A 27,932-nucleotide genomic window follows, 5' to 3' on the forward strand; every position below is an offset into this window, starting at 1 on the left:
TTGCTGAGTCATATGGTAGGTTTATTTTTAGTTTTAAAAGGAACTGCCAAACTATTTTCCGGAGTGGCTGTACTATTTTATATTTCCACCACAATGTTGGAGTAATCCAGTTTCTCCACATCTTCACTAGCATTTGATGTTATCACTGTTTTTTCATTTTAGCTATTCTGATAGGCATGTAGTGATATCTCATGGTGGTTTGAATTTGCATTTTTCTGATGGCTAATGATGTTAAATATCTTTTTATGTGTTCACATATCATCAGTGTATCAAATTTGGTGAAATCTCTGTGTGTGTTTCGCCCATTTTCTAATTGCATTTTTTGTTTTTCAGATGTTGAACTTGACAGTTTTTTATGTTACAAATACAAGTTTTTTGTCAGATGTGTGATTTGCACATATTTTCTCCCAGTCTGTGATTTTTTTTTTTTCATCCTTTTAACAGGGTCTTTTACAGAGCAAATGTTTTATTTTGATGAGGTCTGAATTATCCAATTTTCCTTTTATGAATCACACTTTTGGGGTCAAGTCTAAAAACTCTTTGTGCAGTCCTAGGTACCAAAGATTTTCTCCAATTTTTTTTCCCACAAGTATTATAGTTTTATGTTTTACGTTTAAGTCTATGATCTGTTCTCAGTTAATTTTTGGATATGGTTTGAGGTTTAGATTGAGGTTAATTTTTTGCCTATGTGTATGTAATTTTTCAGCACCGCTTATTGAAAAGGGTCTTTCCTCCGTTGAATTGCTTTTGCTCCCTTGTAAAAAATTAGTTGGTCATGTTTGTGTGGGTCTGTTTCTGGGTTCTCTATTTTGTTCCATTTGTCTACGTGTTTATTCCTCCACCAATACCACATTGTCTTGATTATTTTAGCATATAGTAAGCTTTAGCATTGAGAAGAGTGTTTACTCCTATCTCCATCATTAACCTTGATTTTAAAATTCCTTGGATTGTGTTTTTTTTGGGGGGGGGTGGGGAAGTGCGGGGGAGGGATTCCTCCTTATGTTCATAAGCTGAAATTTTTCCTGCTTCTAATTATTTTACTCTTTGGACAGGAAGTCTGATTAAAAAAAAACTCTTTAGAATTGTGTGTAAAATAGAAGTATATTAGCCTAGTATGTTGCCTGTACTCAGAGGAAGTTACGTGGACTTTATAGCCCCTTTCTTCACCTCTTGGAGGCCTTCTTCATGCCCATCAGATCTCAGAGGAGCTTCTAGATAGTAGAGGTTGTAGTATGGCTGACCTCTGTGTAAAGGGAGTGAGTCTAACATTACTAATATGGCTTAAAGAAAAGAAGAGCCTTCAGACCCACGAACTTTCTAAACAAAGGCAATAGTGTTAACTCCAAAAAACACATAACACCAAATACAGTACCTAGCCAGAAAGGCAGGTAATACAATTGAGAGAAGTGGGCTGGAGTAAGAAAGGAAACCCAAGCCCCATCTGAAGGGATCACTTACCACTCTGCTCCAGCCATTGTGGAAACACAATCCCCGTGTTGCCAGATTTCTATCTTTTTTTTTTTTTTTAAGCCAGAGATCCAGATTTTTATGTGAAATCTCCTGGCTTTCAATGTTGGGAGCCAATTAGCATTTTAAAGTAACACTGTGTAGGCCACATGCACTTGTCTGTGGCATGAATCTTTCCCAAGGGTGGCCAGTTTGCAACCTTTGCTACTCAACTGGGTCAGCCGAGAGTACCTTGTCATTGCCAGTCGTGAGGGGAACGTGTGATTGGTCAAGCAATTACGTGCTCAGTGTCTAGTCTGCTTCCAAAGAGCCTGAGGGTGTGTAAAAACTGTTTATTTGCCCAGACAGATCTTGCATCATGTTTACAGTACTCATTTACTTTGCAAATCTTTCATGTTTTGTTTTAAATAGCCAGAGCTGAGGCAAGCCTCAGCCTGGCCTCTTTCTAGTGATTGTTTAGTCTATCAGGCTATGTGGAATTTCATTGTCTTGTATTGACTGAGAGCCAAGGGGTGTGATTCCACCTCTAGATGTTGTGGAGATGCCAGGGAGGGAGGATGACAGGGTGTGTGTGTGTGTGCATGCAATGTTGGGGGAAGCTGGGTGCAGAGGACAGTACCATGGCTTGGAAAACTTAGTCTAAGGCAGCATCAGGAGGTCCATGAAGTCAAAACCATTTTCATAACAATATAAGGCATTATTTGCCTTTTTCCCTCTAATTTTTTAATGAGTGTGCAGTGAAGTTTTCCAGAAACTACGTGACATGTGATGATGTCATCACTGTGATGGCTAATGGAAGATGTGTATGTTTTTGTGTATGGTTATGTTGTATGTCTATGTTTTTGTGTTTTAAAAATTTGTTTTAAAACAAACTTCTTTGAGATCCTCAATAATTTTTAAGAGTATAAAAGGGTTCTGAAATCAAAGAGTTTGAGGACTGCTGGTCTAGGGCAGTGGCTGTCAATCCTGGCTGTACATTAGAGTCATCTGGGGAGCTTTAAATTAGTACCATGTCTGAACACCATTCCAAGTCAGTTGAGCCAGAATCCCTGTGGATGGGAAGTCATCATTGTTACCGTCATCATCATTACCATCACCTTCATCATCGTCATCACCATCATCATAATTATCATCATCATCGTCATCATCGCTATCGTCTTCATCATCATGATCATCATGATCACCATCAGCATCATCCTCATCAGAACTCCACCTATGGCATATCCACCATGCCTCAGGCCCTACGTTATGTGCTGTACTCTGATTCTTACAGCTGCCCCGGGAGGCCAGTATGATCTTACTTTACAACAGGAGGAATATGGATCAGAAAAGCACAGAACTGGGACAGATGGAGCCAGGATTTGAAATCAGTTCTGTTTGCTATATCAGTGTTCCCAGTCTTTGCGCTATTGAGAACCTCTATCATTATGCTTTCACTCCTCCAACCCTACAGTGGATTTTGATAAATTTTATAAATAAACTGCATCCACTAAGCAAGAAATAGTTTATGTTTTAAACCATATGTTAAAACCATGCAATAGTCATTCACAACTTCTGCTCAGTACAAGATCCTCAGGTCACAGCACAGATTTGAGGCAATTCCACCTAAAAGCTGAGAGACTTGATCCCTTGGTTAACTGGGAAGGTCTTAATGTGGTTACATATGTAATTTTTCCTGATATTTTGAAATACTGAGAAGAACTCATGACTCTCCCACCTCATAGCTCTTATTTTGGCAGATCTCAGGCTGAGTACAACTCATGGGTAGATGAGAGAATAGGAATAAGAAACCTTACGTTTTTTGCTGTTCTTTTCAGGTAAGAGTAGTGTGGAAATGGGGATGGCCATTGTATAGGGGAGCAAACAGAGGCTCAGGGATTCTCCGGGCTCTCTAAGGACTCCGAAGTCAGGTTAAATTGTAAAATTTCCTGGGAAATAGTTCAGAGTAGAAGAATGCTCTGAGTATGCCCAAAACTTTGTCTTGCAAATAGAACTTCATGAACAATTTGTTTCATTTGTTGTCAGGAAACTGACTTTATGGATGCCTGAGGATAGGGTGGTGGTGGAAGAAAGACTTGTGCCATTAGCTGTCTGTGCCTCGGGGGGAATGGTCCTTTTCCTCTCCTGTGGAAGGAGGGCATTAAGATTAAAGGTGCACAGAAGAGGTGCCGGTGAGACATGCTAACCTGCCAGATATGGAGATGCAGCAGTCCTCAGAGGGTCCTCGTATCTCTGCCTTTACTCTGCTTTTGCTTATTCTAACATAACAGAAACTGATTATGACCCCCAAAGAGCTACTCTCTCCCCTCTTGGGCGAGTTAAACTCCATGTCCTCTTTAGATCTCTGTCCCTAAGAGAAGCCCTCCTTGACGCCTTGACTGACATCCCTGTTAAGCCCTTGAGTACTGGGCACCTCTCCTTCATAGCACTTGTTCTAGGAGTTGTTTCACATTTGCTTGGGTGAAACTTTGATAGACATCTGTATCTCCCACTAGACTACAATTCCCTCAAGGGAAGGGATGGTGTCTGCTTTCGCTCACCTTTTTATTCCCAGCATCTAGCACAGTGCCTCATACAAAGAAGTCCTTAAAAATGGAATGAAGTGAATGCACACGTAAATGAATGAGTTAACAGTACTGAAAAAGCAGCTCCAGGGCTTTTTTAAGTGTTGGATTCCTCCCTGATGCTGTTGTTCTCTATGTTCAGGGTAGTGTCATTTTTTTTTTCTTTACTGTGGTAGTATGCTGATCATGGTCTGTATCTGAGCACTGGTAGTGCAGATTACTGGGGCCCAATCACCCCAAATGGCTCTTAGCTGTGTCATGTACTTTACTGTGGTTTTTTTTTTTTTTAAGATTTTATTTTTTTCCTTTTTCTCCCCAAAGCTCCCTGGTCCATAGTTGTATATTCTTCGTTGTGGGTCCTTCTAGTTGTGGCATGTGGGACGCTGCCTCAGCGTGGTTTAATGAGCAGTGCCATGTCCGCGCCCAGGATTCGAACCAACGAAACACTGGGCCACCTGCAGCGGAGCGCACGACCTTAACCACTAGGCCACGGGGCCAGCCCCTTTACTGTGTTTTTAAATAAAACATACTAGGAAGAGGTGATATTTCTCAAAGTATGATCTGAAACCACCTGCACCAGAATCATTTGGGGAACTTTGTAAAATGCATATTTCTGGGCTTCACTCTGACCTGCTAAATTAGAATCTCAGGGCATAAGGTCCCAAGAATTTAAATTTATTGTTATTGTTATTGTCTCTTTTTTAAAAAATTGAATTGAATAGGTACTATGGTCACATGATTCAAAGCCCAAAAGTATAAAAAGACATATAGTTTTAAATCACTGTCATTTAGGGGGCCGGCCCGTAGCCTAGTTAAGTTTGCTCATTCTGCTTTGGCTGCCTAAAGCTCACTGATTCAGATCCTGAGCGCAGATCTACACAGCACTCGTCAAACCATGCTGTGGTGGCATCCCACATAGAAGAATTAGAATGACCTACAACTAGGATATACAACTATGTACTGGGGCTTTGGGGAGAAAAAAGAAAAAGAAAAGAGGAAGATTGGCAAGAGATGTTAGCTCAAGGTGAATCCAAAAAAAAAAAATTATGGTCATCCAAACAGTAAGTTTTTAAAAAAATTAATAAGTATTTTATTTTAGAATAGTTTTAGGTTTATAGAAGAGTTGCAAAGACCGTACAGAGAATTCCCATATACTCCACACCCGGTTTTCTCTACTGTTAACATCTTACAGTGGTAGGGTACATTTATCACAATGAATGAGCCAATGTTGATATATTATTATTATTATTATTAATAAAGTACATACTTTGTTAAGAATCTGTTAGTTTTTATCTAAAGTCCTTTACTGTTCTAGAATCTCATCCACATTACGATTAGTCATTATGTCTCAGGCTCCTCTTGATTGTGACAGTTTCTCAGGTTTTCCTATTTTAATGAGTTTGTTTTGAAGTACTTTGTAGATTTTCCCTCAATTGGGGTTTGCCTCATATTTTTCTTATGATTAGATTGGGATTATAGGTTTTTGGGAGGAAGACCGTAGAGGGAAAGTGCTGTTCTCATGACATCATATCACGGGTATACATTATCAATATGACTTATCAATGTTGATGTTAACCTTGATCGGCTGACTGAGGAAGTGTTTCTCAGATTTCTCCACCACTAAATTACTTTCTTTTCCCCACTTTCAACGTCATACTCTTTGAAAGGGAGCCCACACCTAAGGGGTGGGGAGTTTTGCTTTACCTCTTTGAGGGAGCAGGTATGTACATAAATTATTTGGAATTCTTCTGCAGGGAGATTTACCTGTTGTCCTCCATTTATTTATTTATTCAATCATTTATTTATATCAATATGGACTTGTGAATATTTACTTTATACTTTGGGTTATAATCCAATGCTGTATTATAATCCAATGTTCTGTTGCTCAAAGTGTTCCAACTTTGGCCACTGGAAACTCTTTCAGTTGGCTCCTGTGTCCCTTTGATACATCCCATTATTGCCTTTTTTTTCTTTTTTTTTTTTCTGCCCTTCCTTACTTTCTGGCCCTATAAGATGCTCTAGGCTCATTTTGTATGTTTCCTGGCTTAGCCCTAGAATCAGCCATTTTTCCAAGGAGACTTGATCCTTTTTATTAGAGAATGGTATTAAAAACTTAGATCTGGGTACTAGGTGTGCTTGTTGCTACTGAGGTGTTGTTCCTTCTAGTTTCCCTCAGCAGACCAATTAAGGAAATATGTACGTATATACCAACCCACGTATATACACGTCTATAAATATTTGTATATGTAGCCATCTGTATCTATATTCAGCTAAACCTGAGTTCATACTGATGTCTCCACCTCTAATCCATTACCACATGGAACATTTTAATTCCCTCCCCCCATGCTTGTCTCTAATAGTGAGAAACCTGGCTGCTACTATCCACCACCCATTTGCTCAATTGTCCAGTTCCAGCACACATGTATAATGGTTTCAAAGTTTTTAACTCCTACCCGGTGGGAAAAAACTTTACCAACTAGAGTTCAGTGCTTATGTACAGTTCCTTTTGTCTTTAGTCTTATAGACTCCACTCATTTCCAAAGTTACTATAGGTCAGCACTTTTCTCCCTCACTCCCTTCAGTGAGGTTATTTTGTACATTTTTAATACAGTTAGATTCTTTTGTTACAGTCTGAATTCCATCCTGAGATTTAAAAAAGTAAAGGTAAATAAATAAAATAAATGGAAATAATGGAAATATTTGAAACAGTCACATGATCTCAAACTCCAAAGTATAAAAAGATATAGTTTTAAATCATGGTCAGCCAAACAGTAAAATTTTTGAGCACGCACTTTTAATATTTGCTTATTTTAAAGTTGCACATGTGTTCTACTTTCCTACTAATTTATATAATTAGAAATTCGAATAGTTTCTCCATGTTTACCTGCTGTCTATGCACACCCCTCTTAGAGGGCAAAGGCCACAGGCTCCCTGAAGCTTCCAAAAACTCGTCTGTGAGTGTTTGGAACTTAAGGTGTGTTTTCAGACAGAAGTAATGTAATATGTGCTGACTGACTTCCCACTCTCACTCACAAAACCCACTCACTTCTTCTTTTACTCCCAGCTGCAATATTGGCATTTTACTTGTCCCCAACCACATTGACAAGACTGTTTCTCTAGGAAAACAAAATCCAAAGTCAACTTGAGCTTCTCAGATTGCCTTTTGACAGAGACAGAATATTCTTTGAGTGAATGGTGAGACGATGGGACCTGCAGAAGTAACACGGCATAGGCAGAGTACAAACTAGAGCTTCCGTTCTGGGCATGATGAACGTGGCTGTCCAAGAATGGACATGAAATAAAGGTATTTTCAGCCAAGCAAAAGCAGAAGGTGTTCACTACCGTAAGATCTGCAGGAAAGGAAACTCTACATGAGCACCAACAGTAGAACTTTCAGCAATGATGAAAATGATCTATTTATTTGCTGTGGAGTAGCCATTAGCCCTTTGTGGCAACTAAGACTTGAAATGTGGCTAATAAGACTGAGGAACTGAATTTTTAATTTTATTCAATTTTACCTACTTTAAATAGCCACATGTGGCTAGTGGCTATCATATTGGACAGTGTAGTTCTAAAGTATGTACTTCAGGTAGAAGGAAAATTATCCCAGATGGAAGGTCATAGATATAAGAAGAAACGAAGAGCAATATACATATAATAAAGAAATGAAAGTGCTAAATATGTGGGCAAATGTAAATGAACACTCATGCTGCATAATAATAATAATATATAATAAAAAATATATTATTAGTGATATAGATCAACAATGTATAGTAATATAATATTAATAATATATTATTAATAATAACAATATATAACATTAAAATATATTATAAATTAATAATATTATTAATATTAATATACTAAATATATAATGTATTAATATGTAATAAAATATATATTTAAAATATATATGATAAAATAAGAAATATATAAATATAATAAAATATATATTTAAAAATACGTAAATCTTGTAGAGTCTGGAAAGTATATAGAATTAAAATATAAGACAGTAGAAGCATATAAGTTGGGGATTGAGGTAAATGGAAGTGTTCTGTGGTCCTTGAATTGTCTGGGAGGAGAATAAAGCTACCCATTAGCATTAGTCTTTTATAAGTTAAGAATGCATGGCTTACTTCTAGGATAGGCACTAAAACAATAGAAAATAAGTGTATAAGTTTCAAACTAGTAGGGAGATTAATGGAATGATAAAAAATATTCAAACCAAAAGAAAGCAAGAAGGGGGAGAAGAAACAAAATGGGAATAATGAATAGAAAGCAGCATAACATTGGGAGATTTTAAATATAAACACTCTATTTCATTGATTTTAAGGCACACATTTATTCATATTTTTACATTTCTGATATTGGGAGGAATATGACACGCAGTAGTGCCATCCAAACTATGTCAGTCACGTTGTGCTAACTTGTCAGAGCTGTTTATTTGGTCACCAGTTGAATTTTGCTCATCACTGTTCTTACATATGTTGAGTTAATTGCTGATTAAAATGTCCTCAAAAAGATGCCCTCTGACTTGGCATGGAAACAGAGTCGTAAGATGACAATCTACTATTAGTGAGGAAATTCCATTCTTTTTGGCAAATACCAAGAGCTTCTAAGACCCAGAAAAGAAACTATCCACAGGTCGATGAAGCTGGGTTTATTTTGTTTTTGAAATATGTGCAATGTAAAACAGTAGAAATTCCAAATCCCTTGGAATTGATGAAGGAAATTTTGAAGCATGGAAAATCTGGTGTGATTGATTCGTGCACTTCATAGGGATGTGGCTAAGGTGTCGTGTCATGGTTTAATTGGTAGTGTTTCTCTTTCTTACTGGTAGATAAGATATTGGTGTTTCTTATAATCCGTGGTGTTTTTTTAGGGGATATAAATGTTTTACATTATAAGGTTGCTTAAGCAAAGCAAACAGAACTGAACTACATGCTGTTTGCAAGAGATACATCTAAAACATAAGAGTGGAGAAGGTTGAAAGGAAAAGGATGGGAAAGGATATACCACACAAATACTAATCAAAAGAAGGTATCTGACAAGGTAGATTTTAAGGCAATTAGCATTCCAGAGATAAAGGGGTCATTCCTTAGAGATAAATGCCTCAGCTCACCAGGGAGATATAAAAATTCTAAATACATATGCATCCAGTAAGTGGCTTCAAAATATATAATGCCAAAATTGAGGTCAAAATAATAAATCTATAGCATAGTAGAAGCTCTTAATGTACCTCTTATATAATTGATAAACAAGATCACAAAAAAATCAGTGAGGATAGAGAGCATTTTCTCAACAGGATTAATACATCTGACTTCATGGACATATATAGAATACCTCACGTAACAACTGCAGAATACATGTCAAATATTTACATACAGACACTGGTGGAAAAATGCAAGGTTGAAATGAGCAGATTGGCAGTCAGGAGATGTTAGTTACTAGCAGCACTAATAATGGGGATGGTATTGCAACCATGTCTTTACTGACTTCCATAAGCTTCTTACAACATATGTGAAATCACATAATTTCCTCCACTTTCCTACTCCTTGTCCTCTTCTGGCTTCTGTCCTGCTTATTGCCCAACACTGTGGCTCCTTAAAAGTTGCTAGTCCTCTGAACCTCATGCCAATGATTCAGACCCTGTTACTTGCTGTTGCTTCTTAGATGCTGACTGGATGCTCAACTGGATATGTGGCTACCACCTGACCCAGATTCCTTGTCACTGTGCTTCTACCACCTACTGGGACTTGTTGCTCCCCGTATGGGACCCACTCCCATCTTCCCCCAGCAGATGCTTACAGAGGCAATGCATTCCCATGATCCCTTGGACATTATACTTTGGACACCAGACTGAATGTCTCCTTTGGTCATCTGGAGCTGTGTCAGTTCTGCCAGCACTGTCTAGCTGCTTGGGCATGGTTAGCTCTAGAGCGGAGAATTAGCCTTGTTGCCTCTCCTGCTATGTATGCCTGGACAATCATGAGAAGTGACAGCATCCTATAGTGATGCAGGATGCAGGAATCAAACTGATATCAAAATAGCACTTCAATTCTTTGACTTTTGGACTACAGAATTTATATTCAGTTGGTTTTCCCCTTACTCACTCCACCGAGGCCAGGCTTTGAGATTAGCTGCTCAAGAGTGTTTTGATCTGCATAGCACATAGTCATTCCCAGAATTACTGGCCCACACTTGTGTGGAGACCTCCAGAAAGCAGGATCTGGGGTACTTCCAGAACGAGATCAGCAGCAGGAGGAGAATGCACTCAGACTTCAGGCTGCCCGACCCCACAGTCTGAGAGGAAAGGGAAGAGCCACACGCACAGAGGGCACTCTCCCCAGTACATGCCAAAAGGCAGATCTTCCTGTCTTCTGGGCCAAGGGAGGAATGTGGGGAAAGGAAAAGGACAGTTTTCTTCTCCTTTTGCATTAAGTCTGAGAAGTTTCACCAGATTTCTGGGGAAACACCCTTCCATGCTAGGTTGAGTGTGAGAAAGAGACATTGGGCTAGAACACTGGAAAAATATATGTCCTGAATTATTCACCTTTAGCTCTAGTGAGTGTTCAGTTTGTCCTTCATCCTTGTCTTGGTAGAGATGGTCTCTTCTTTAGAGACTGCTGAGAGACCCACCAGGTTTCCTTTCCCCTCACAGACTGAGCCCAAGTATGAGGATAAAATACAAGTCTCCAGAAAACAACAGTCAGTAACAAAGGCCATTCCCCAGAGTGGGGAAAACTCCCTCACTTCCACTGAGGTTTTAGGGGTGGCACGTAATCCCTCTCCCCTTGGCTCCATGGTCAAAGTCCTCCTCCCCGCCCCACTGCTCCCATCACACGGGTCCAAGCCTCCTGAATTATTCTCTTACTATTCTTCTTCTGAAGGCCCAGTTGTCTGACTCCTTAATCCCATCCTTCTAGAAAGATCCTTCTCAGAAACAGAAATCTTTCCAGGCACTTTCATCTAACGTCTAACGGTTCCTGGGGATTTCCTCCTGTTGCCCACCACCAGCTGGTTCTGGAGGCCCAGAGAAGGGACTTGCTGACTTGCAGGGAGAGGTAGGGAACAGAAAGACCCATTTGGAGGGGGCTTTACTTGGCCTGGTGATGGGGAGACACCTTCACCAGAGAATAGGGCAGGATGGAAAGTCATCTGTCTTCTTTCGGTTGTTTCCAGAAGGGCTTTGAGAGATCCCACTGTCCAGGACCAGGAGCATCTGGTACATGACCTAACTATTGAATTTCACTGGGTCTTCGGCTGTCATTTGAACCTGGATCAATATGACCAGAGAGTAGCATTCCACCTTGGGCATGGAAAACTGTGCCTTCCCAGCTCTACATGAAGTGTCCCAACTCCAGCTCGAGTGGACTCTGACAAGCTCAGGACCTCTCATTATTTCCATCTTCCTTAGCTTTTAATGAGAGGCAAGTGACCTCTCTTCTCAGAACTTGGGCTCTGGAATAAGGCAGACTTGGGTTCAAATCTGAGCTCTCTCACATATTAATTGTGGGACCTAGAGCAACATTCTGAATTGTTCCAAACATCAGTTTTTTCATCCATGAAATGAGGATTATAGTAGAGCCTACCAGATAGGATTGTTCTGAGTATTTAGAAAGTTACTCAGTGATCAATATTAGCAAGGTGCCTGGACCATTGGGAAAATATTGTTTATTATTATTGTTGTAGTTATTATTTTCCTTAACCCCCTTTCTTCCAAACTCTCACTAGAGGCATCATGCCATCAGCAGTGCCTAGGGTGGGACAGATCCCTGCACTGACTGGGCCAATGGAAGGTCAGTGGAAGAGTGGGTAGCGAGAGATGGAGACAGGAAGCGCCCAGGAGCCCAGCGTCATGCAAGAGTGAGCTGGCAGTGCAGGGGCTCCTTCAAAACCAAGGAAGGCTTGCACCTGGCCCTAGAGGAACCTCTGTGAACAGACAGGACCAGCCACAACAGCGGCCAGGGGATTTCCCAGGGCATGGCTCCTAGGAGTGCATGCATTCAGGCCATTCCTGCCTAGAGGTGGGGTCCTACACAGGGAATCTTCCCCACTGGGCCTCTGATTGGGTAGGTGACCTGCCCCTCAGTAAGGAGCTCAGGCACTTGTTTGGCCCACATGTGGGCCAATCACTGTCACGGATGGGTGGTTGCAAAATGTCAAATATGATAATACAGTGACCACTGCGCCAAGTGATTCTATAATATAGCTATCTGTGATAGGCAATTATCACGTAGGGATGAAATCTGAAGTCTCATTCTCCTCCCGTGCAGTTAGCACAAGGCCTCTGGCTGCTCTCTCAGCTTGGAATGTCCTCCTGGTCTCCTTCTGCCCTGAGATTGGGGGGATGACTCCTGTAACACTGGCTCTCCTGCCACCTCCTCCCTGAAGCCCTCCTCAGCCCCTTCTGCATGGGATGGCTTCCTCTCTGGGCTGCCACAGCTCTGTGCATTCATCCTGTAGCACAGGTGTTGGTGTCCTTGTCTTATCTCCCTACAGCACTGTAAGCTCCCAGGGAGCAGGTCCCCTGTCTGACTTGCCCATGATCTCCTCAGCCCCAGCCTAGTGCCCCAAGCATCATGGCCACTCAGGGTTTATGGAATGGATGACCTGCCCAGACAAGATCTTACATAACTCTACAATGATATCGGGTCAGATGAGGTCTGTGGTTCTTAGCCCTAGCTTACCTTAGAATCTCCTGGAATGCTTTTCTGGGTCCCACGCCCAGACATTCTGACTTCACGGGATAGGTGCCGGTTGATTAAGAATCATTAAACTAGATTACCTGTAAACCTTCCAACTTCTCAAACTTTAACATGCAATGAATCACCTGTAGCTTCTGGTTCAGTAGGTCTGGGTGGTGCTCAAGACTGTGCCTTTCTATAAGCTCCAGGTTCTGTGGATGCTGCTGGTCTGAGGACCACTCTTTAAGCAGCATGGTGTAATGCTGTGGTTCCTGGTCTTGGCTGTACACTGGAAATCACCTGGTGGGTGACCTTTTAAGACCGTAGATGTCTGGGCCCGCATCGCTGAGATTCTGATTCAACTGGTCCACGGAGAGATGCAAAGATACTATTTTTAAGAGATCTCATTTCTACCGTTACCACTGTACATTTTTTACCTCTTAAATGTTTCTTAATCTGTTCCCTCCTTTTACTTCTGTTTCCCTCCCAGCACACCCTGACTTAGACCCTAGTCATCTTGCCCTCAGGCTAGTGCAGTATCCTCTTAACTGGTGTGCTTGCTCATCATCTCTGATCCCAAATTCTTCTCAAGGGTGCTCTAGGGGTGCAAGTGGTTTTAAGGTGCTGGTAATTATTTTCTGTAGGGAATTAATTCTTAAACAGCAGCAGGAGCACCAGCATCAATGGCAGCAGCAATGGTGCTTGAAGCAGCCTCCTCTTACAGAGACGCAAGAGTGGACCAGGCACCCCTGTGCACCTCATCTCGCTTGGCACTCACTGCCATTTTACCAGGGAGGAAAGTGAAGCCTGGTGTTCACACACTGGCCTGCGTAGAGCTGGGACTCAGGCTGAGGTCTCCTGACTCTGTGCAGAGAGTGGTGTCAGACCTGACTTGGGCAGGCAGATGTTATAGTACCTTTAAATTCCAGCTCTGTCACTTACTACCTGTGCCATCTGGGGCAGGTAGCCTCCCTCTCTTGCTCTGTTTCTGCTCCTGAAAAGTGGTGATGTTAATTTTCTCATGGGGTTATTGTGAGGTTCACATGATAGTCTGTGAGAAGGGTTCTGGCTCAGTGCACAGCAGCCATCGCGTTCAGTGGTGTGGGTTTCCTGTGCGTCCCCTGCTGGCCAAATTTCTGTGTTTTTTAAATTCTGTGAGGAGGTCAGGGTTGCCAGCCTTATGGAAATGATCAGAAGAACCTGGGAGATTCCCAGGCTTAAAACCTTCCTTCTCCTGTACCATTCACTGGGTATGTGTGATCTGCTTCTCTATGCAAAATCAGAGGCCCACTCAGGGCTTATCTTGCACTCCATCACTTCTCCCCTGATGGCCCCCCCGCCAGTGCACTCTGTTCAAGAGTTCTCCTGTGTGGGCAGAAGTCATGGAGGTGTGGCTCAAGAGTGGCTCAGAGCCTTCTGGCCAGTGCTGGATTCAGAGACAATGAGGTTTACACATGAAACAAGGATTTAGTGAATCCTTGGGAAGTAATGGTAATTAAAATTTTTCTTCTTATATACAGATGGCCAATAGGCACGTGAAAAGATGTTCATCATCACTGATCATCAGGGAAATGCAAATCAAAACTACACTAAGATACTACCTTATACCCATTAGAATGGCAAAAATAACCAAAACAAAAAGTAACAAATGTTGGAGAGGTTGTGGAGAAAAAGGAACCCTCATACACTGCTGGTGGGAATGCAAACTGGTGCAGCCACTATGGAAAACAGTATGGAGATTTCTCAAAAAATTAAAAATAGAAATGCCATATAACCCAGCCATCCCACTACTGGGTATCTATCCAAAGAACTTGAAGTCAGCAATTCCAAAAGTCCCATGCACCCCTCTGTTCATTGCAGCATTATTTACAATAGCCAAGATGTGGAAGAAACCTAAGTGCCCATCAACTGATGATTGGATAAAGAAGATATGGTGTATATATATACAATGGAGTACTACTCAGCCATAAAAAAGAATAAAATCGTCCCATTCACAACAACATAGATGGACCTTGAGGGAATTATATTAAGTGAAATAAGCCAGATAGAGAAAGACAATCTCTGTATGACTCCACTCATATGAGGAAGTTAAACATGTGGACAAAGAGAACAGATTAATGACTACCAGGGGAAAGTGGGGGTCAGGGGGTGGGCACAAAGGGTGAAGGGGTGTACCTACAACACGACTGACAAACAATAATGTACAACTGAAATTTCACAAGATTGTAAACTATTATAAACTCAATAAAAAGAAACTTAAAAAATTTTTTCTTCATTTTCCTTCTTTCTGCCTAAGCCTAGGAACATATTAAAAAAATCATAAAAATATTTCATTATCAAATAAATTTTGGAATGCTGGATTAAACAAATACAGCTTGAGGGATATAATATTAAAGCAACTTAATTTTGTCTGTAATAGTACTTTTAAATTTTAAAAAATCCAGCTTTGAGGTATAATTTACATATAAGAAATATGCTCACTTTAGATATATAGTTTGATGCTTTTTAACAAACATATATGTTCGTTGTACCCATACTCCCATCAATATCTACAGCATTTCCATGTCCCCAGAGAGTTCCCTCCTGCCCCTATGCTCCACTCCAGACAACGACTGATCTGATTTCCATCACTATGGAGTAGTTTCACTTGTTCTGAATTTTCATATAAAGGACTTGTACAGTATATAGTCTTTTGTTTCTGGCATCTTTTGCTCAGCATAATGTTTTTACGATTCATCCATGCTGCAGCATATGTCAGTACTTTATTGCTTTATATTACTGAGTAACATTCCATCGTATGGATATACCACATTTTGCTGACCCAGTCTTGGACGTTATGAACACAGTTAGTGTAATTAACAATTTGGTTGGATTTAGCCTACCATTTTGCCTTTTGTTTTCCAGTTATCTCTTCCATTTTCTTCTATTGCTCTTTTCTATCTTTGTTTGTTAGTCAAATATTTGTTAATGTTCTATTTTATTTCCTCTGTTGGCTTCTTTACCATTCCTCTTTTTATTATTTTCTAGCATTTGCTCAGGGCCTCAACCCTTTAACTTAAACGCTAATATTTTTCCTGCTCCTGTATAAAAACTCAGATAGTCACATGACCAGAAGTCTCAATCCAGAAATCATGGTGTCTTGTCCCTTGTCCCCACTCTGCTTCCAAGCTCTGGCAGATGAGGAAGACAGCAGATGGGGAAGGAGCAGACAATACAATGGAATTTAACAGGTGGCCATTAACAAAATTAAACTCGACCTCCCATTGGCTAGAAGGCCATAGAATATTTCCTGATTTAAAGAACAAACATAATTTTGTAAAGTAAACTCTGACACAACATGTATTCATGTTTCCAATAACAAAATGACATTAGAACTATAAAAAGTATTAAATGTAAGAATGGATACGTGTTATGATTTTGTCTTCAATTTTCCTTTTCTCCCCGTAAACAAAAAACTACGAATTTCCCCCATGATTTCAAAGTTTCCACTGCTGACCCTCTATACTCAGCCACCCCTCACTCTGCCATGTTGTCAGTCTGTGTCATCCATCCTCGCTCCTGTCATACCCTCTTGTAAGGTCCCTGCAGTGACAAGGAGGCAGCTTGAGCCCCTCGGGATTTTTCCAGGATCCACTGGATGCCATCTGGGAGAGAGTCTGGTTAGTGCCTCATAAAGGCCACAGGACTCCAGCCATATGATCTTGGACAGGGCACATCACTTTTCTGAAATGTGGTTCTTCTCTATTTGAAACAGGAATATTGAGGATGTCTTCATCCGAGGATTGGTATGAGCATCACAAAAAGAAAGTATGTGAGGAAACATTGGAGCATATTTACTTAAATTGAAATTCAGAGGTCCTGTCAGACAGGACCCACCAGGTGCTTGGGCAACTGGTGCTGCCCAGTTCCTGCGGGGAAGGCCTGTGACTTTGTCTTCTCCCTTCTGATCAATAAACACAGCCACTAAAAGTGGTGACCTAGTGTGGGCTGCTGGCTATTCCCCCAAAATCAACTCGGGGGAAGCTAGAGAAGCAGAGAGAAGTGTGGATTCCAGGCACTAACCAAGAGACCATGAAAATCTCCAGGGGAGGGTAGAGGCTGCCTGAACTGCTGAGGATGGGCTCTGCAGTTTGGAGAGAAGGGGCCAGAGGTGGAAGCAGGGGAGGCGGGGCAAGGGAAGCTTTTGAGTTCTGCTCTTGCTGGCATGCCATGTTGCTTTGGGACAATCACCAGCTGCCCCTTCACCACAGAAATGCCACAGACATAGGCGGCCGTGGCCCAAGCTACTGGGGGGTGGGGTAGTATTAGGGCAGTGTGAAGGCCCTAGCACTAAAATGAAGCCTTTTAAAAATGCAGTCATAGCCAGGGCGATGAGATGCTCTTGGTGTTCCAGGAAGAGAAATTCTTAAACATTCTCTTCAGAGTTTTTCATCATTTCTGCTAATATTCACATCCTATGCCACAAATAATAAACAAAAAACTCAGAGCAAGTTCCTGAAACCAACTTGTGGAGGGGGAATGAGGCCCCCAGAGCTGCCAGAAACCAAAGGCAGGGGTCCCAAATGCCAAACTCTGGGATCAGAAAGGGTGGCTGTGAACTGGGAGACACATCTGTCTCTTCTGTGCCACCCAAGGAGCAGGTGACTCACACAGTGCCCAGAGTACTGGCCTCCACCACCGGATAGGAGGTAAGCATCTGATGAGAAGCATGCCTGGTGGCGTGTGCTGCCTGTTTGCTCTTGTCCAGTTACCGGCACATCCCTGCCAAGTAGCCCCTTGAACACTTTTACAGGAGGAATCCCTCAATGGGGTCTGATCATTTTAGAAATATCAAAAGTGGCAGTGAGAACAGCTGGAATTCCACTGGGTCAGCATCTGGGCAGTGCTATTCGTAATACTCACAAATACCTATTTCATAATACTCACAAAATGACTACAGGATGTCTCGGCACATCTGGCACCCTGACCACGGGAGGCTGGCTTGAAGTGGAGTATTGTAATCTTGCTGCGCTTTCCATTTTAGCCTAAAGTAGGGGATACCTTATGTGTAAATCAACCCGGTGTCATGCTGAGCCCTTCTGGTGCTGTGCAGATAAAAAGGAAGCAAAGGCTTCCCTGGACACAACATATATGCACCCACAACATGCACAAAACCACACAAAAGCACATACCCACAACACAAACAATGCATACTTAGCATATACACATATACACAAAACACACACAAAACATATATAGCCAGAAAACACACAGCACACAATAATATACACACACAAAAACAACACACAAAACATACATACAAAAGCACAATACACACTCCAAGAAAACACACATCTCCCCCATACAGAAAATAGAAATGCACCAAAGATACACACACACACACACACACATACACACACGAAAATACAACCTGCCAAAAAGTCTTAATGGTGATTCCTCTGTAATGAGTGGTTAGATAAATGAAAAAAAATTATCTAATAAATTAGATTCCTTAAAATCACTATAAGATGCAAAATTTTAAAAAATATATAAAATAAAATATGTATATCCTTTAACCCAGCAATTATACTTCTAGGAATTTATCCTAGGGAAGTAATCAATGATATATGCAAGGGTTTAAGTCCAATAATATTTATCACAATATTGTATATAATAGTGTAAAAATGAAAACCCAAATGTTCAAAACTGGGGATTAATTAAGTAATGGTACCTCAATATGTGACACAAATTAGCTGTCCCTTGTCCTCTTCTTCAACCTCCCACAAATAAAAAAACAAATAAGTAAACAATATCCTCTTGTGCATCAGTATTGGTCAGGACTGTCAAATTCACAGAGGTTGAGTGTGTGTGAAAATAAAGGTGAGAGTTTATACTGAATACTCCACACCACACTATGTAATGCCCCCCATTGTAGCAACAACTCTTCTCTCTCATTTCCCTTCCCTGTCTTGGAACTCCTGGGCAGGATCTACAAGCCTATCTTGCACCCACCGCAACATGGCACCTCCCCACCTATCTCCATCTTCCCCATCCTGAGAGCAATGAGGGGCCGCCCCACACTTTCATTCTCTCTCATTCCAGAACTCGGCAGCAGCAGTGTCTGCAGTCACCCCAACTTGCCTTCCTAGAAGACAATGTAGTGACCATTTTGACTTTATTTTATTTTTACTTCATCTTTTCCTTCACTATCTCATCCCCATCCCAAAAGTTTATTTAGAAATTCTCCAAACAAAGATCTCTCCTTATTAGGAATTTAACAGACAACTTGTGGATTTTTATTCCAGCTGTCAGGGGAATAGCATTGTTCCAAGTCTTTAAACAAATAATGAAATACCCTACAGCAATTAAATATGATGCTGTAGAAAAGTATTAATGAAATGAAATGATATTTGAGATATATTGAGTAGAAAAGGCAGGAAGCACTGTTAAATAGGAATGTCATGTTACAAAATAATTTGCCAAACACACTCCTATATTTGTATTTTATGTAGATGTGTATGTGGAAAAAGACTAGAAGATGAGACCCTAGTCTTTAGCCACTTTTAAGAGATAGAGCTGCCATGTGCTCAGAAAGGCCTGAGTTACAGTCCTGTGCTGCCTTTAACTAGCTATGTGATCTTAGGGCAATTGCTTAACCTGTACAACTGTAACGTCTTTTGTCTGGAAGCAGGGAGGATGTCACCTACCCACAGATCATCAAAGGATTAGGTGAGATAAAGAAAGCAGTGGACTTAGCCCAGGCCTGGCATGGTAAGGGCCCTGCTGACTGCAGAGATTGTTGCTGTCGTCCCTGTGTTGTTGTGGTGCTGGTGGTGGTGGCCCAGAAGCTATTATCTTACTTAGTTATGCGGATTTTCCTCTCAATTGACCGGCTGTCTTTGGCATTGTGAAGCACAGTCACACAGATTAAATGACAAGAGCAAACGCAATGCAAAATGCAAGAAAATGCTAGTAAATAGCCAACAGACCGTAGAGAGAAGCTGGTCCTTGGTGGGCTCGATGAGGAAGGGCCCTTGGGGGTGTTTTGCACGTCACTGCTGAAGAAGAGGGAGAGGGAAGTGTCAGTGATGTTCTGGAGTGCACCTGAAGGAGAGATGAAAGGAGATTTTCCTCTGGGACATGGAGACTCCACTTGCCTAAACTCTGGGATTGGGGTAAAGGACAACATGTGGACAGAGACGTCCCTGCACCTTCCAGGCTCACTGCCTGACCTAGACCCTGCATCTCCCCTTTCCTTTCAATCATGACTCTTTCCTACACCTTTGCTGTTGGCCTGGACTTGCATCCACACAGTCTATCTCGAGTGCCTTGAAATGTGTTGAATGGATGTGGTACCGTCCTTGGCAGAGTGACACTACCCTACAGGAATTTGTTTATGCTAGAATTTGTTTACAGTTCCATACACTATCCCTTGCTGTGGAAAATGACAGGCAATGAGTGATGGCTGATAATCTAAGATGCTGTTTTTATTGGTTAAAGGAATGCTGCTGTTGCATTTGCATTTACATTCCCGAACTGACTACTTAAAATGAGGACCAGACCTGGCCCCTCTAGATCAGACATCACAGAGCAGAAGACGAACAGAGCTCCAGGACCCCAAGACAGAGCCACAAACTGTGGCGATCCCTGGCCCAGGTAGGTGGTTCTGCCCAGACATCTCTTGTTCTGATGTCCTGTGTCTGCCAAATTCTCTGCCTTCTCAAGTGCCACCCATTCTCTGTGTCCCTTGATTTACCCCCAAACCGCAAAGGTCATTGTGCTTTATGGATTTGGGGGATGCAGCCTAACAACAAACAACTTAAAATCAAATAGTAGATATTTATGCCCTTAAAGATCCATCAGGTCTCCCCACTCCCCAGAGCTGCTTGGTGGTCATCCTCTCCTTTGCTCACTGCCCTTGCTGCCAAGCCCTGGATCCCTTCTTTATCATTTTTATTTTTTGAAAACCATGTAGTTCTCTTTGTCTCACTCCTAAGCCATTCTCAAAGGATTGGGTTTCTACAAAAATTGCCCATCTCTGCAACCTTAAAAGTGGTGTGACCCTTGAAAAGTCACTTACCTTCAGGTTTTTCATCCATAAAGTGGGAATAACAATTCTTGCCCCACTTCCCTCACTATATTGTCCTGAACTAATGTTGGGGAAAGTTTTCTGTGAACTGAGTGAGATGTGCAGAATTAGGGGGTGTTTAGAAATCTCTTCTCTAACCCCTCCAACTAAAGGACCTTGTGTCAGCCCTGCCCCAAGACATTAGGAGCTGAGCCTTCTGGGACCTTTTGAGGCTTAGTTTCCATGACAAGAGGCTGCAAAGAAACTGCCTTCCTTTGAAAAGATTAGACTACAGCAGGGGGTCAGCAAACTTTTTCTGTAAAGGTTGAGACAGTCAGCATTATAGCATTTGCTGGCCACATGATCTCTCTTTAAATTACTCATCCTTGCTGTTGTATCTGGAGAGTAGCCATAGACAACATGTAAACAAGGGCATGGCTATGTTCCAATAAAACTTTATTTAAAAAACCGGCAGTGGGACAGATTTGGCCTGTGGGCCACAGTTTCCAGCCCGAGGACTAGAGCAATACACTTTGAAATTTTTATTTCATTTTTATAAAATGTTGGCAAGATCCATAAAAATGACATCATGACCCTTAATGCATTGTGACCCACAGTTTGGAAAACATTGCTTTGGAGAGGCAAAGATCAAAGAAGGAGTGATAGACAGAAAAGCATGGTCCAGCCCTGCGAGCTTTCCTGGATGCAAATGTTTCCAAGCAGAGAGCAAGGCCGGCAGCCTGTTCTTCACTCGGGTCCAGCAAGGTTTCCTGGGGTCAGAAGGTGCCATAACCAAACTCCTTCTTGTCTAGTCAGGTCCTATCCTTCATCAAGGTTCCTGTTGAGTCATTTCATCCCACTGAAAATGTCCTTTTTGGAGGAGAATTCAGGTGTGAAAACGGACTCTGAAGACTGGGAAAGAGATGAATCCCAGTCCTGCTCAGAAGGTAAGATTCTTGTGCTAATCCCTATGAGGGCCAAAAAGTAATTCCTAAAGCAGGACTTTGTTAGGCGCTGTGCACAGACCGGTTCCTCTCTGCTGACTTTGCCTGATAAACGAGCTTTGAGAACTTCGAAGTGAATTAGACGAGAGAAATCCTTGTAGAAAAAATGAAGTTTTGCCACAGGTACCCAGGTACAGTAGGTGGTAGATCTTTACCCAAAGTTTTGGGATTTTGAAGACTTGAAATACCAACTGGATGATTTTGAATCCTCCAAGTGTATCTCTTTGCTCTTAGCCTGCTCAGGCAGAGGAGAAGGTCCTGGGGCAGAAGGGGTTGTCTGAGTCTAGGTTGGAAAAATGACCCCAGCTCAGAGCTTCTTAGTGCTCTGTGGGGCAAGGCACTTGGTCGTTGGCTCAAGAGGGACAGTAACAGGAGGTTTTTGACGCAAATGACTGTCTAATGCATGGAGTGTGAAGGGAGTGGCCTGTAACATGCCAGAGCCAAACCCCTAAGCTTTCAACTCACACATGGCAATCAGAGTTCCAAAACTAAAAATCAGGACATTAGTCTGAGAAATGTGGATCTTCTAACAGTAACAAGAGAATGGTTTTGAACCAGCCCTGCTCCTGGAACAGGAGCTATGTGGTGGCCACCATGCTCATTCTGTCCCTGAGGCAGTGGGGAGTGGACACTGCGAGGGCAAAGACACAAGATTCTGTAATTTCCCAATGCCAGGGAACTTCAAATGGTATATTGAGACCATGTCCTCATTCTGCCTCTGTTTGTTGGTGCATGGGAGGCGAAGGCGCTTCTTCCTGCTTCCAACACGATCCTTGAGAATCTTCTGTCTTGCCTGGGGCTGGGGTAGCTCCACCTTCCCCCCATCCTTCCCCACCAAGGTGCAGTCCTCCTGCTTCTTCGAGGCATAGACTGTCAGAGCTGGAGGGACAGATGGGGAAAATGAGGCTCAGAGCGGTGAGATGCGGAATTCTCTCAGGCAGCCAAGCAAAGCCAAGCCTGGGTAGAACTTTCACCCCAGAGCACAAGTTCTTCCATAGGTTCTCTGTGCTCTCAGCGTACAAAAGTTGTTTGGATTATGAACAGGGATTTCATTCAGGCATTTCTCAAACTTAATCTTTTATCAGGCAGAATCCTCCAGATTATTCTCAAGGGCAATGTATACTATCCCCTTGAATTAATGCAATGCAATATTTACTAATTAATGCAATAACTGTGTTTCTAATAAGTAAGGGCGCTAGGAAATTCTGCATTCAGAAACTCAGTTAGCTCTATGTTAGCTCTGTTTCCCACCTTTCTTGATCAGGGAAGCTATTTTTAATGTCATTACTGTCTCTCTGCTTTAATGTTTCTCAAAACACACAAAAAAGAAGTAAGGCATTAAATGGCCCCTCTGATTCTCCTAAATCCCTGGAAAATTCAAGTTTCATGAGCTAACCTCACTGTCTCTGATTCCAGACCCAGCCAGAAGCCCCCTGGGGCCAGGCCTGAGCCTTACCTCCATGAGTTCTGCACACTCATGTAAGGACCCTGGGTGGACGACGAGGGTGGCTGAGAGGCGAGGGTGGGATGGGGGATGGTGCCACTGGGCTTTCTTAGAGGAGAGGGAGAATCAGAGACTGGGGACACCTAAGAGTGCTGGGATGGGCTGAGGCTTTTTGTTTGTAGAAGCAAATCTCAGGAGGTTTGGTAAGACATAAGCTCAGGGTGGGCCTCTGCCTTTCCTGAGAGGTGCAGGTAACACATATCTGCTGAGTGGCACAGAAGAAAAGTTTCGAGCCTGGGAACCTTCCAAATGCTTCTTTGGACCATTACCAAGAGGCTGCCAAACCTGACCTCCTCACAAAGCTTATGAAAAACAGAAACTTGGCCAGCAGGGGGCGCACAGGAAAGCCACACCACTGAGTGCTGGGGTGGCCACGCACTGAGTTAGAACCCTTCTCACAGGCTCCCGTGTGAACCTCACATTAACCCCAGGAGGAAATTGTTAAGATCACTTTTCAGGAGCAGAAACTAAGGAAAAGAGAGAGGCTACCTGACCCAGGTGACACAGATAGTAAGCAATAGATGCTGGAATTTAAAGGTACTATAACCTCTGTCTAAGTCAGGTTTAAGGCTTCCCTGTCACCACTCTCTGCACAGGGCAGAGTCAGGAGACCTCAGCCTGAGTCCCAGCTCTACTGCAGGCCAGTGTGTGAACACCAGGCCTTACTTTCCTCCCAGGTAAATGGCAGTAAGCGCCATTTTAAGATGGCATACATAAGATGAGGTGCACATGGGTGCCTGGCCCACTCCCGTGTCTCTGTGAGGAGAGGCTGCTTCACTGCTGCCACTGTTGCTGTTGCTGCAGTTGCTTTGGTTGGTTTTGGTCTTGTAGGTAGGAGGTTTCTGACTCCTGATCTGCGCTGATCTGGGGTGGAACCAACCACACATTCCTGTCTGTCGGCTCAATTCACATTTCTCCTTGTCAGGACTGTGATCCCCCTCAAATCTGGGAGCAGAGGTTCTTTATGTGTCGTCCTTGGACCAGAAGCAGCACCAGCTCCTGGAAATTTGTTGGGAATGCAAATTCTCTGGCTCTACCACAGACTTCCTACATCAGAAATGGGGGTTTGAGGCTCAAGAGTTTGTGTTTTAACAAGCTATATAGTTGTTGTCATGCACAGAAAAGAGAGAACCACTGCCCTACAGAAAAAATTTCCAGCACCTTAAAACTGCTTGCACCTCTACTGTGGCCTTGAGAAGGAAGTTTGAAGAAGGTATTTGGGGTCGGGAATAACGTGAGAGGATACTAGTTAAGAGGATACTGCGCAAGCCTGAGTGTGAGATGATGGGGGCCCAAGTCAAGGTTTGATGGGAGGGAAACAGGAGTAAAAGACAAACAGATTTAGGAAATATTTAAAAGGTAAAAGAGCACATTGCTAGTACTAGAAATGCAACTTATATAGCACGTCTGGGTCTCACCCTGAGCCAACTGAATCAAAATCTCAGGGGTGTGCGGCCCAGGCACCCATGGCCTTCACCTACCAGGTGGTTTCCAGTGTACAGCCAAGGCTGAGAACCACAGCCTCAGACCGTGCCAAAGAGTGGTCCTTAGACCAGCAACATCCACAGCACCTGGAGCTCATAGAAAGGCAGAGTCTGCAGGTGTGGTTAATGTTTGAGAAGTTAAAAGGCTTAGAGTTAATATAATTCAATGATTCTGAATCAACTGGTACCTGAGCCATGAAGTCAGAATGTCTGGGGGTGGGCCCCAGAAGAGCTCCCAAGGAGACTCTAAGGTAAGCCGGGGCTGAGGACTATGGACCTCATCTGACCCCATATCATTGTTGAGTTACTTAGGATCTCACCTGGCCGTAAACACCAAGTGGCCATGATGCTCGGGGCACTAGGCTGGGGCTGAGGAGGATCATGGGCAAGTCAGACAGGGGACCTGCTCCCTGGGAGCTTACAGTGCTGTAGGGAGATAAGACAAGGACACCAACACCTGTGCTACAGGATGAATGCACAGAGCTGTGGCAGCCCAGAGAGGAAGCCATCCCATGCAGAAGGGGCTGAGGAGGGCTTCAGGGAGGAGGTGGCAGGAGAGCCAGTGTTACAGGAGTCATCCCCCCAATCTCAGGGCAGAAGGAGACCAGGAGGACATTCCAAGCTGAGAGAGCAGCCAGAGGCCTTGTGCTAACTGCACGGGAGGAGAATGAGACTTCAGATTTCATCCCTACGTGATAATTGCCTATCACAGATAGCTATATTATAGAATCACTTGGCGCAGTGGTCACTGTATTATCATATTTGACATTTTGCAACCACCCATCCGTGACAGTGATTGGCCCACACGTGGGCTCCTGCCTTCCATCAAACAAGTGCCTGAGCTCCTTACTGAGGGGCAGGTCACCTACCCAATCAGAGGCCCAGTGGGGAAGATTCCCTGTGTAGGACCCCACCTCTAGGCAGGAATGGCCTGAATGCACTCCTAGGAGCCATGCCCTGGGAAATCCCCTGGCCGCTGTTGTGGCTGGTCCTGCCTGTTCAAAGAGGTTCCTCCAGGGCCAGGTGCAAGCCTTCCAGGTTTTGAAGGAGCCCCTGCACTGCCAGCTCACTCTTGCATGACGCTGGGCTCCTGGGTGCTTCCTGTCTCCATCTCTCACTGCCTACTCTTCCACTGACCCTCCATTGGCCCCGTCAGTGCAGGGATCTGTCCAACCCTAGGCATTGCTGATGGCATGATGGCACCACTGAGAGGGTGCAAGAAAGAGGGTTAAGAAGAATGGTGATTAACAGCTACTGAGTCCTTTCAATAGCTCAGGCACCTGGCTAAGTTACTCTTTTGAGTAAGCATTTTAATCCTCCCAACACCCCTCTCAGGGAGGTGCTATTACTACCCCCATTTCACAGAGGAGGACATTGAGGTTTGGAGAGATTTAGTAACTTGTCCTGGGTCCTAAAGCAGCAAGTGACAGAGCTTGGATTTGAACCCATCTGTCAAAATTGGGAACCCATGTGTTCACATACATGCTAAATTGCTTGTCCTGAGCAAGGCAGAAAGCTTCGGGGTGGGAGAAATCTTCAGTGGGCTGTGATGTCCAAGCCCACAGGCAGGGCAGAGAGTTGGGGCTGGGGCTCTTGGGGATGGGCTAGAAAGGATTGAGTTTTCTGTTCCCTATGAGAAGTGTTGATATCTGGTTATATTGATCTAGCTCCAAAAGTGACGGCCAAAGCCCCGGAGAAATTCAGCATTTATGACCAAGATCACAAAGTATTGGTCCTGGACTGCGGGATCCTCAGAGCAGTTCCGGATAGACCCTACATCCTCCCAGGTGACTCTCAGTCTCAGTTGTGGTTTCTGTCCCCCCTCAGCTGGGGTAAGGCCTTCCTCTGAGAGGCGCAGCTCAGGCCGTACCATGCCTCCAGCTCCAGCAGGTGGTGGGCAGCAGGGCAGAAGAGCTCCAGAGACCACTAGGGATTGCATGCAGATTGTGTAACAACGGCCAGATGTGAGGGGGGTCTTTCTAGAAGGGCTGGCAGAAAGAAGGAGCCAGACTGTGGAGGAAGAGGAGGCTTGGACAAGAGTGAAGGAGGCAGCTTTGATCACAGAGCCAATGGGGGACGATTATGCATCATGCCTAAAACCCTGGCAGACAAGAGGGCCTTTTCCCTGCTCTGAGGACAGACCCATTTCTCTGTCTTTTCCCAGAGACCTTCTTTGTACTAGCTTCCCACTTGAGCTCAGCCTGTGAAGAGAAAGGAAGTCCAATTCTCCTGGCAGTCTCCAAAGGAGAGCTCTGTCTCTGCTGTGAGAAGGACAAAGGACAAAGCAAGCCATCCCTTCAGCTGAAGGTGAGCTTCCAGTTCAATTTCCTTTCCCTCAGCCACCCCAAAGTGGAAGGCCAAGATCCTCAACACCTCTCACTCTCCACAAAGTCTTATCTTGGCCAATATAACAGGAGCATCCTCGCTTCTGGAAGCACTGGGTAGAAGAGGTTCCTGCCCTCCTTTTTGGTTCTGTTCTCCAGGAGCACACATGCTGGGTTTTCTCTCAAAGACTGCTGTCTGATTAATCTCTTTTACCTCATAGAAGAAAAAACTGACTGACTTGGCTACCGAGAAGGAACAAGCACGTCGACCGTTCATCTTTTATAGGGCTGAGGTGGGCTCCAAGAACACACTGGAGTCAGTCACCCACCCTGGATGGTTCATTTGCACCTCCTGCAATTCTGGTGAACCTGTTGGAATGACAGATATTCTTGGGAAAAGGGAACACACTGAGTTTTCATTCCGGCGAGTTCACAAAGCTGAAATGAGCCCCATTGAGGCCACTGAGTAGAAAACTGCCCTATGCAATGCCTTCCTGTACTTTCCTCTATCACACCAAGCGCAGAAGAACGTGGAGCCTACTTGTTAACGTTTTTCATTTCTCATTAGTACTTTGAGAATTCATGTCTTTAGGTCATAGATAAAATGATTGATTAATTGTAGAGTTCTTAGATGAAATAAAGTTCTGGTTGGAACGAGCCCGGCTTCTGCCCGTGTGCTGCTTCCTGAACTGTCAGTCATCCATAGGCTGTGGCATTTGCAGGATTTAGCCAGGCAGAGCCTGAACTTGCCATGGGAAGGAGCGGCTGCACTGATGCTATGCTCTAGAATTAGCCATTCTTACTGGTGTTTGACATGAGCTGAGGGGTTGACCCTGGAGTGGAAGTGCATT

The 27,932-nt window shown here is 43.3% G+C and overlaps 2 protein-coding genes across 3 annotated transcripts in view; one reads left to right on the forward strand and one right to left on the reverse strand.

The window, feature by feature from the left end:
• The window catches only part of LOC111768185 (interleukin-1 beta-like), a 55,083-nt gene extending 42,111 nt beyond the window's left edge, over window positions 1-12,972 (reverse strand). The window contains exons 1-3 of the mRNA XM_070234839.1: window positions 12,820-12,972; window positions 10,231-10,334; window positions 2,477-2,680 (exon numbers count right to left, since the gene is read on the reverse strand). Of these exons, the coding sequence (XP_070090940.1) occupies window positions 2,477-2,680; window positions 10,231-10,334; window positions 12,820-12,972 (461 nt within the window). The remainder of the gene's footprint in view (window positions 1-2,476; window positions 2,681-10,230; window positions 10,335-12,819) is intronic.
• IL37 (interleukin 37) overlaps window positions 1-27,738 on the forward strand; it is a 169,593-nt gene extending 141,855 nt beyond the window's left edge. The window contains exons 3-8 of one of the 2 annotated variants that reach the window (XM_070236176.1): window positions 20,176-20,353; window positions 21,582-21,712; window positions 23,186-23,248; window positions 26,425-26,544; window positions 26,922-27,064; window positions 27,303-27,738. In XM_070236176.1, the coding sequence (XP_070092277.1) occupies window positions 20,247-20,353; window positions 21,582-21,712; window positions 23,186-23,248; window positions 26,425-26,544; window positions 26,922-27,064; window positions 27,303-27,551 (813 nt within the window). In that variant the 5' untranslated portion in view covers window positions 20,176-20,246 and the 3' untranslated portion in view covers window positions 27,552-27,738. Of the gene's footprint in view, window positions 1-20,175; window positions 20,354-21,577; window positions 21,713-23,185; window positions 23,249-26,424; window positions 26,545-26,921; window positions 27,065-27,302 lie in introns of both variants that reach the window. The other variant, XM_001496013.5, reaches the window with a different exon arrangement.
• Window positions 27,739-27,932: the final 194 nt, after the last annotated feature.

This window comes from Equus caballus, chromosome 15 (genome assembly GCF_041296265.1).
Source record: "Equus caballus isolate H_3958 breed thoroughbred chromosome 15, TB-T2T, whole genome shotgun sequence".
NCBI lineage: Eukaryota > Metazoa > Chordata > Mammalia > Perissodactyla > Equidae > Equus > Equus caballus.